The sequence below is a fragment of the Corythoichthys intestinalis genome, chromosome 5 (genome assembly GCF_030265065.1).
Source record: "Corythoichthys intestinalis isolate RoL2023-P3 chromosome 5, ASM3026506v1, whole genome shotgun sequence".
In the NCBI taxonomy this organism is placed as follows: Eukaryota; Metazoa; Chordata; class Actinopteri; order Syngnathiformes; family Syngnathidae; genus Corythoichthys; species Corythoichthys intestinalis.
The window spans coordinates 43,005,146-43,015,643 of NC_080399.1; the positions used below are offsets into that span (position 1 = coordinate 43,005,146).

Here is a 10,498-nt window from a genome sequence, read left to right on the forward strand (position 1 = left end):
CTTTAGAATCACTGTTACATTGATGCTAATTTCTGCTTCTTGCATTATGTGTTAGTATTATGCAAGTAGGCCTGAACGATATTGGAAAACACTATCGTTGCGATTTTTGGAGGGTTTCCGATATATTGCGATATTGAAACGAGAAGAATTTTCACCAGATAACTTGAATAGCTATGTTTGGGATAGGCCTGAACGATACTGTAAAAATAAACATTGCGATATATATTGCCAAGGCTCAACACTTACTTTTGCATTGGTAGCACTGGTGCGCCTAATTTTTCTCTTAAGGTTCACCAGCACAAAATGTAGGCACACACACACATTTTTCATTGCATCACCTTTAACGGCATAGTGTTCCCCTCTGGGAGACGCCATAGGTGTTTAAAAGCAAGAACAAACAGACTGAGGAACAGTTTCTTTGCTAAAGCCATCTCCACCCTGAACTGCCACATTTAACAGATCACCCAATGTCCAATATTCATTTACATGCAATATTCTGTGTGCAATACTTACTTACGTGCAATATCCAATGCCTTCACTGTCAAACTGCTGCTACTTCTATTCACACATATTCTATGTGCAATACTTATTTACGTGCAATATGAACCTACAATAATCAATGCCTTCACTGTCAACTGCTGCTACTTCACTTCGATTATTTGCACTGCCTGAACATAGAACTACCACATACACATTTTATATTTATTTAGATGTTATACTTCTATACTTGCAAGTCATTTTTGAGATTTTTACTTGTCCTGCACTGTAAAGGGAGATGCGCCACAATTTCATTGTACAACTGTATAATAACACTAAAGGGCTATTCTATTCTATTCTATTAATCACTATCCATAACATTCATATAATTCATCTTCTGAAGCGCCTATCCTCACGATGGTTGCAGGGAAACTGGAACCTATCACAGCTAACTCAAGGCAGAAGGCGGGGTACACCCTCTGGTTGCCACAGCCAGCCAGTCGCAGGGCACATATAGACACACAACCATTCTCGCACACACTCACACCTACGGACAATTTGGAGTGTTCAATTAGCATACCATGCATGGTTTTTTGGGATGTGTTAGGAACCCAGAGAAAACCCACGCAGGCATGGGAAGAACATGCAAACTCCACAGAAAGGCTGAACCCGGGATTGAACCAACCAGACGTGGATGTGCTAACCACTATGCCGCCTTCATAATGTGAATTATTTTTAAACAAGAATAACTTACAAAAATGCTTGTCTATATTAAATGCTTCATTAAGTGAGTCCACTCAAACTCGCTCACGCTGCCAACAACAGCCTCTCACTTACACAACAAATGAGTTGCCACAGATTGGGCTACCGCTAGTATGTAACAAGCTAAAGGATGATTATCACATTTGAGCTTCCAAGCCTTCTCTCGCCAGATCAAAGCTACGAACCTGTCAATCATCGTTAACTTTAAGTACCAAACGCCAGCTGCACAGGTGAACAGTTTGGTCGCACAGCTTTGCAGGATGGTGGTGTGAGAGGCTGTGACGTTGTACGAGCATGAAGCAGAAAAAAGTTTGTATTAAAAAAAACTATATACATTTACACACACACACATATATATATATACATACTAAGGGTGTAACAGTACATGTATTTGTATTGAACTGTTTCGGTACGTGGTCCACGGTTCGGAATGGAGCCGTACCGAACAAGTTTCTGGCGTAAAGTGCTGTCAAATTTAGCGCATTAACGTGCGGTAATTAATTTTTTAAATTAATCACGTTAAAATATTTGACGCATTTAACGCAAGCGCGGAATGCCCGCTCATGCATCCCATAATCCCACTGTTACGTCCCACGGACGGCTCGCTAAAGGCGTAACATAAAAAGAGCCACGCACACAAGTTGCAAGTGAACACAAATTTATTCACACAAGTCGAACTCGCAATGAACAAAATATACAAAATGCAGAAGAAGCTGGCTTCAGCGTAAGCCCAGGCCAAAACAACAAACAATATGAAACTACACTTAAACCCCACTCGCTAAGTAAACCCTGATCGTAAAAAGGAAATAACAAGACAGCCACTACCCTGGCTTCTACACTAAACAGAACGGGTTGAACGAAAACGGCAGTTTACCTCTACTGCTGCGGTGCTCTTATTTACAGTGGTGAACAAAAACGATCCAATAACGAATGAACACAAAATACCTCACCGAAAAAGCGGGAGTGTAACAAAATAGCGATCAAATGCACAGGTGAATGAATGGCGAGCAAACAGCTGGCGAGGAGGTACGCGGCACGTATGCTGCCAATGCGAAGTTGCAAACTCTCAGAGTGTTGACTGTAAAAAGAGGAGCAGTCAGATGACTTTTGTTAACGCTTCCTTTATTTGGTTAACAAGACTCAGGCACAATACAACACACACGCAGGGATGCGAGCTCAAACAACGGCCTAATAAGTACTACCGTGTATCGGCTTAGTTGCCGTAAAGCAAGTGTCGTTATTGCCGCAAATGTAAACAACGCGCTGCATAATGGATACATGACAGACAGCGGCTAGTAGTTTTTGAAGTTGGCACCCGTCCTCGGGTTGCCCATCAGCGGCGGCGACGTCGTGTGCCCGTCCGGCGTCAATCAGAGTAAGTCACGTTGGGAGGGGAGGCAGCCAGCTGGCGGACACGACGATCAGCTGACTGACAGTCTCAAAAAAGATAACAATTAAACGGCCAGGGCCGTCGCACCACTCAGAAGTGGAGTGAGCAGCGTGGGTAACGGTTAAATGTAAACATGGAAGAAAATCAGGTTGGCCCTCTGGGTGGGGAATTCAAATTAAAAAAGAACATAGATGGAACAACTCTCAGAAAATGTAAATAAGTTGGTTTGCCTCAGCGACTGGCTAGATAATGAGTAGGGGAAAAAACTATGTATATGCATATTTTAGAGATTGGTTTGAATTGCGATTAATTACGATTCATTAATTTTTAAGCTGTGATTAACTCAATTAAAAATTTTAATCGTTTGATAGCCCTAATAACCCTTACTTTTTGAGGCTGTGGTCATAAAGTTAATATGAGAAACTTGAAACTGTTCAGTGTTGCAACTGTTCAGTTTTGCACATCAGATTTTTTTTAAAAGAAAAAGTCTTAGCCAAAGTTATTTATTTTTTATTTTGTTTTTCAAAATATCGACATTTCAGAATATTTTTATTTTCTATTTTTGAGCAGAATTCTAGCTTTGTATAGGCTAATGTTCCTGTTGTTGAAAGCACAAAAGTGTATGATAAACAACTAGCACGTTTATATTTTGCATTTTATTTTCTTACTGTACTGAAAATGAACCAAACCGTGACCTCAAAACCGAGGTACGTACCGAACTGAGATTTTTGTGTACCGTTACACCCCTAATATATACACTTATATATATATATATACTGTATATATATATATATCGCATGTCCTTGCGATGAGTGTATGGCGATGTTCAAACAATATATCGTTCAGGCCTATATGCTAGTACAGTCTTCATTAAATTTTGTGGTTTCAATGTACAATTCAGTGTTCTCTAATATTATAAAAGCGAATGCAAAACCTCCTGTCTCTTGATCTCCTTAGAGGTGAAGGAGCTCTTCTGGTGAACATCCAGCATCTCTGACCACAGCGTGCTGTTTCTTCGTTTGGTGGGCGTGGGTCCTGTCGCCTTGCTGCTGCTTCGCAGCAACGCACCAGGGGATTTACCATCCCCACGCAGTGACATGGACTGAGAACACAAAGGTTTTGATATCAGGCAGTATATGAGCATTAACAGATGTCTGTGAAAGATTATCATGGGATGTTGAATGTCAGTTTTCTTCCTTTACCTGGATGGTCTGACCAAAGCGACGCACGGCTCCGTTCTTGGAAGGAGATATAAAGTTGACGAGGGATGACACTCTTGCCAGTGGCCGTACTTTTTTGTTTGTCGGTTCCTGACGGACAAAATGAAGCATCCTTATTACATACAATTGGAGTAAAGACAGACAATATACTGTAAATACACGTACTTCATTAATAATAATATTGCATTGGATGCATATGGCGCTTTACATTGCATTATGTTTTCACTCCACACTAGGTAGCGATAAGTTACAATTGTAACCACAGTTGTGCTGGGGCATACTGACAGAAGCGAGGCATCTATATGGGACATGAGGCCTTTCCGAGTGCCATCAAACTCACTCTCGCACTATTTTCACAAAGGCAAAAAGGGTCAAGTGTGTTGCCCAAGAACACACCATAATGTACTGTACACAAGCAGGAGCCGAAAATCAATCCCGACCTTTGATTAAAAGACGACCTGCTAAAACAATCTGCACCACTGTCGCCATAACTTTATCAGATCAAATTTAGTTTCCTGGTGTACCAGCAATCTGCAACATTTTTTGCAATGCTCTTCACCTTGTGTACTCATTCAACACTGCACTTTCTTACCTTGAGATCAAAACTGGACAGGCTGACCGTGTCGTCTTCCTTTTCTTTGCGTTTACGCTTCTGCAGAGGCAACACATTAATATACATTTCAATGACATTTTGTTAAATTTTCACCAGAAATGCAAAATTTCTCACAATGCTTCAGGCGTCTTAGCAAAATTTCACAAATTTAAAGGGCATTACAACACCTGGGGAAATGCTAATATTCCATCATTTATCCATAAACGCATGCCTTTTGGATTCCTATCATGCTCATTTGTGTAATTACAAGAAAATGATAGAAATTTGGATCGATTGTGAAGCTAAAAGGACCCGCCCCCGAGATCCTGGAAATCTAGCATATTGTGTGCGTGACGTCACGACAAGGAAACAACCGCTCAGTACTTACTACTGAATGACGGCGATGATGGCGGACAATTTTGTTTCTAGTTGCAGCGACGAATCCGACGTAACGAAAATTCTTCTAATGGTGATGAGGAGAGTTATGAACCTTTCTTTGGTCTTTTGGGTTAACAATTTGAGCCCAAACGAAAGCCCATGCAGCCAAATGAAAGGATCGTTGAGGGGAGCAATCACACTGATGCAACACCGGCAACACATCGAATGGTTTGTTTTGCATTTCTTTTTGTGAAACTGATACACCGTGACCGCAAAATAATGTATAGAATAATTATCATTTATTGTGCTATCATAGGTTTTTGCTCTACCAACAGACACAAATATGAATGGGATTAGAGGATTTGTTCTATATATTTTACGAGCGATAATTTATACATGTGTCCAGTCCTATATCCAATGCGTATGTATTATGTATGTATGTATTATGTATTACAATATGTTTTTTATTATAAAAGAGTACTCACTATGGCCATTTCGAGCTTGGCTGCTCCGCTCCTTTGGTTAGCCTGGGGTGGTCTCATCAGAGCCAGTCATCGTCCTCTTTCTTGATATTTCGGGACATTTAGGTGGCTGCGCGTGTATGGTGGGCACCGCATCTGCTTTCATCAGCAATTTCTTAGGGACACCTGATTTCATTTGTCCATAGTTTGAAACTTCGAATAGATTTCAGGTGTAAAATGTGCACTACACAAAACCGTGCCGGAGGCTGGGTCTGCAAAATTAGCCCTCTTAGCACGGAAGAACTTTACTCATTGTTTGCGTAGTCCAGCTCTTTTTCTCGCGTTCGGGAACTCATGGGTACTACATTGCGACAAATGGCTATTTGTACACCACATAGCATGACAGGTTTGAAGCATTTTAGCGATTTTTTGATAAAACACGAACGCAACTCTCTCGTCGATAAACAACGATGGCACCTGCCTCGACCTTTTGTTTCCTTGTTGTGACGTCTCCGCCCCATTCGGCTGTTTCCGGAATACTTTCGGTAATGTTCGTAATTTTCTATCTATTTTCGATAATTGCTCATTAATGTGATAATTTTTTTTGTTAACTTTATCAATATTTGTTATCTTGCCACATAACGGTTCTATTGATATCTCACAGCCCCTTAGTATTATAATACCCTTTAAGAGGATCCCGGACCCCAAAGGTTTGAGAACACTTGAAGCCTAACACATGTAATATAGTCATTAAGCTCTAACCAGACTGAAGTCCCAAGGTGTCCCTGGGGTGAGAAAAGTGAAGGAGCTTCCTCTCTGCAAGAGAGGTCTAAAGGGTGAGAAAAAACATGATTACTGGTGCACCTACAAATACACGTAGACATACCTAGAGGCACAGATTTAATTTGTTCTGTGTTCAAGCTCGAATTGGAACTCAAATTTACTCATATTCTTTCCTTATTGAAAGTACTTAGTCTTTGCCAACTACCTAAAAACGACTGCTTTGTGCAAAAATTAATAAAAGAGAATATGTATGTGTGTGCTCAGGATGACTGATATGAGCAATATGCTTTGTTTATTTTCCAGACTAGCTGCAAACCCGCCACTGAAGTTAAAGGGAAAAAAAAGTTAAGAGCTGTTGTGAGTTACAGTGCAGTCCTAATGGATGACCCCTATAGAGTGCTGTCAAAATAAAATAGCAATAACCTTCAGAAGTAAGTACATTTTCAGACCCCTCCACCCACACACACAGTACACACACTTTGACGTAAAAGGCAAAGAAAATCAACAAATGGCACTTTTGTGACACAAAAACTAAACACACCAAATAGTTTATTTAAACGTGTCAAACAAAAATGCAAACTTAACTGGTTCTCTTTAAGTGCAACAATTTCAAATAATTATGATTAGAGCTGTCACGACAAGTCGACGTCATCGATGACGTAAATGAGTTACGGGTAAAGGGTTAAAAACATATATGCGTGGAAAGTTGAAAATGATGGACGCTCGGGATTCACCCGGGAAAGCGGCACAAAGCCAAAAAAACACACCAGAGTGACCAAAGCATGGACTTGTTTCAACGAAACAAAGGAGGGTACACTGTCATGTGCAGTCTCTATAATGCCAAGCTTGCATACCATGGCAGCACGTCGGCCGTGAATGAACACCTGAAGCACCGTCACCCTGGTATAATTTTGGAAGACTACAGGAGACAACAAGCTGGCAGATCGTAAGTCCATATAACGACATTTTTTTATTGAAGCTGCCTTTACGTGGGTCGAACGACAGAGTATTAGGGGATAAACTAGCTGAATAAACATCTACGTACTTTACATAGTGCGCTGCTGCCTGTTAAAATCAACAATATTGAGAGCATCTTGTGTTTTAGAATCGGTTTTACCAATAAGGAAATTTCTCATTATATTGCTTCATCTATATCAAATTAAAATCAATAGAATAACTTTTACTAACGCTTCGTTGTAGCTCTCAGCGAAGGTACATGTACAATGGGGCAAATAAGTATTTAGTCAACCACCAATTGTGCAAGTTCTCCAACTTGAAAAGATTAGAGAGGCCTGTAATTGTCAACATGGGTAAACCTCAACCATGAAAAACAGAATGTGGGGGAAAAAAAAAACAGAAAATCACATTGTTTGATTTTTAAAGAATATATTTCCAAATTAGAGTGAAAAATAAGTATTTGGTCACCTACAAACAAGCAAGATTTCTGGCTGTCAAAGAGGTCTAACTTCTTCTAACGAGGTCTAACGAGGCTCCACTCGTTACCTGTATTCATGGCACCTGTTTTAACTCATTATCGGTATAAAAGACCCCTGACCACAACGTCTGTCAGTCACACTCCAAACTCCACTATGGCAAAGACCAAAGAGCTGTCGAAGGACACCACAGACAAAGTTGTAGACCTGCACCAGGCTGGGAAGACTAAATCTGCAATAGGTAAAACGCTTAGTGTAAAGAAATCAACTGTGGGAGCAATTTTTAGAAAATGGAAGACATAAAAGACCACTGATAATCTCCCTTGATCTGGGGCTCCATGCAAGATCTCACCCCGTGACGTCAAAATGATAACAAGAACGGTGAGCAAAAATCCCAGAACCACAAGGGGGACCTAGTGAATGGCCTACAGAGAGCTGGGACCACAGTAACAAAGGCTACTATCAGTAACACAATGCACCGCCAGGGACTCAAATCCTGCACTGCCAGGTGTGTCCCCCAACTGAAGAAAGTACACGTCCAGGCCTGCCTGCGGTTCGCTAGAGAGCATTTGGATGATCCAGAGGAGGACTGGGTGAATGTGTTATGGTCAGATGAAACCAAAATAGAACTTTTTGGTAGAAACACAGGTTCTCGTGTTTGAAGGAGAAAGAATACTGAATTGCATCCGAAAAACACCATACCCACTGTGAAGCATGGGGTGGAAACATCATGCATGTATCGAGAGATTTTGAGTGAAAATCTCCTCCCATCAGCAAGGGCATTGAAGATGAGATGTGGCTGGGTCTTTCAGCATGACAATGATCCCAAACACGCAGCCAAGGCAACAAAGGAGTGGCTTCCTAAGAAGCATTTCAAGGTCCTCGAGTGGCCTAGCCAGTCTCCAGATATCAACCCCATAGAAAATCTGTGGAGGGAGTTGAAAGTCCGTGTTTCCCAACGACAGCCCCAAAACATCACTGCTCTAGAGAAGATCTGCATGGAGGAATGGGCCAAAATAGCAGCAATAGTGTGTGAAAAGCCTGTGAAGAGTTACAGAAAACGTTTGGCCTCCGTCATTGCCAACAAAGGGTACATAACAAAGTATTGAGCTGAACTGTGGTATTGACCAAATACTTATTTTTTACCATGATTTGCAAATAAATTCTTTAAAAATCAAACAATATGATTTTCTGTTTTTTTTCCACATTCTGTCTCTCATGGTTGAGGTTTACCCATGTTGACAATTACAGACCTCTCTAATATTTTCAAGTGGGAGAACTTGCACAATTAGTGGTTGACTAAATACTTATTTGCCCCACTGTATGTAAAGTCCGTAGCAACTCGCAGCTACATTACCCCTACGTAATAATGTGACTTTTGTTTCTCGTAGCAATATTACGAGATTTTTATTAATTTTAAAAAATTATTTATTTGGCCCTAATACTCCGTCGTAGCGTCGTATCAACGTGCATCATTCAGTTTCTTTCAAATACTTCACTCCCTTGATACGTGACATTTATTCATCTACTCTGCTGGTGCTCACTCCAATGCTGAGAACAATATAGTCATGCCACAAAAAGAGAAAGTAAGAATTGTTTTGAATCCTGTGGGAAAACTGAAGTCACAGTGAATTCGTTTACATTCTATTCTTTTGCACTCGTTAATGCCACCAGCATTTGACCTCATTGTGAATTTGTGATTTATTATTGGTATTTATGCGTTTATTTGTACATTAATAAATAATTTAAGTGTTCCAAAATGTTTTTGTGAATTAATAATCGTCGACAAAAATTTAATTGTTCATGAAAAAAATGATTAGACTAGTCGACTAATCGTTAAAAAAGTCTGCAGACTAATCGGGAGAAAAATAATCGATTGGGACAGCCCAAACTGCAGTGTCTATGTCTATGCTCTATAAGCTGAGTGAATAATACTGCTGCTTTAGAACTATTTTTGTTCAGATTTCTTTAAACTTTCAACTCTAAGGAGACATAGTAACCCTAAAATACATTTAAAAAAAAAAAAAAAAAAAAAAAAAATATATATATATATATATATATAGATTTTTTGCGTTTTCTTTTTTCATGCTTAGTGCCATTGACGATGATAGAAGCAATCTATTTGTTGTGTGTGTGTGTGTGTGTGTGTGTGTGTGGGGGGGGGGGGTGTTCAGTTCCGTGTTTTGAATTAAGAAGCTTTTGTTTGTGGATCACATAGTTCCATCACAAATGCAACTACTAATAGTGATTTCCAATTCATAAAAGTGGCACCATTTTTCAGCTAATATGTGGAACACGACCCTTCGAAGGATGTAAAAGGAATTTAGTAGGTTCCAGGTTGCACTTGAACGCATCGTCTACCAGTTTGCAAAAACAAACAAAAACGGCATTTGCTTTTGTGATTTTTTTGCAATAGTATCTCGTGCAGAATATAATTCTAAAGTGCTAAATCCACGAACGTACTTTTTGGAGTTATTTCTGCGTAGAGCTCTCGGAGAATGGTCCGCCAGGCTACTGACGCTGGCGGTGGATGTTCTCGATGACGTCCGACGAAGTTTCTGCTTTTTACCCAACGTCACTGATGCGTTTCCTTCTTCGTTTTCTTCCATTCCGCAGTAGATGTTCTTCTTTTTAATATAAATCTTCACGTGGACGGAATGACTGAATTGTTTTGTAAAACAAAGCCGAAATGTAAGCGACAGAGAAACAACAGATTTCAGCCCAACACACACTACGGCGGAAGTTTGAATATGGTGGATTATTGAAAATGGACCAATCAGAGAAGAGGTACCAGCTCAGTTTTTATGGACCAATCAGAAAAGCGCCTTCAGCGAACCACAGAGATCATATAAAAAGGCTAGATGGTTTACTTGGAAAAAGGAACCATTTCAAATTATTTGGTAAATTGCAAAATTTGAGGAATACAAAAGTAATAAATATTGTGTGGTTTAGTTTCATTACGTACATTTTATATGTATATATCTATTTAATTTACAGGTTTG

The 10,498-nt window shown here is 40.0% G+C and overlaps 1 protein-coding gene across 1 annotated transcript in view; it reads right to left on the reverse strand.

Annotated features, from left to right (window-relative positions):
• The window catches only part of LOC130915952 (neuroepithelial cell-transforming gene 1 protein-like), a 22,338-nt gene extending 12,091 nt beyond the window's left edge, over positions 1-10,247 (reverse strand). Inside the window, exons 1-5 of the mRNA XM_057836234.1 lie at positions 9,960-10,247; positions 6,043-6,109; positions 4,442-4,501; positions 3,832-3,939; positions 3,564-3,731 (exon numbers count right to left, since the gene is read on the reverse strand). Of these exons, the coding sequence (XP_057692217.1) occupies positions 3,564-3,731; positions 3,832-3,939; positions 4,442-4,501; positions 6,043-6,109; positions 9,960-10,105 (549 nt within the window). The 5' untranslated portion in view covers positions 10,106-10,247. The remainder of the gene's footprint in view (positions 1-3,563; positions 3,732-3,831; positions 3,940-4,441; positions 4,502-6,042; positions 6,110-9,959) is intronic.
• Between the last annotated feature and the right edge of the window lie 251 nt (positions 10,248-10,498).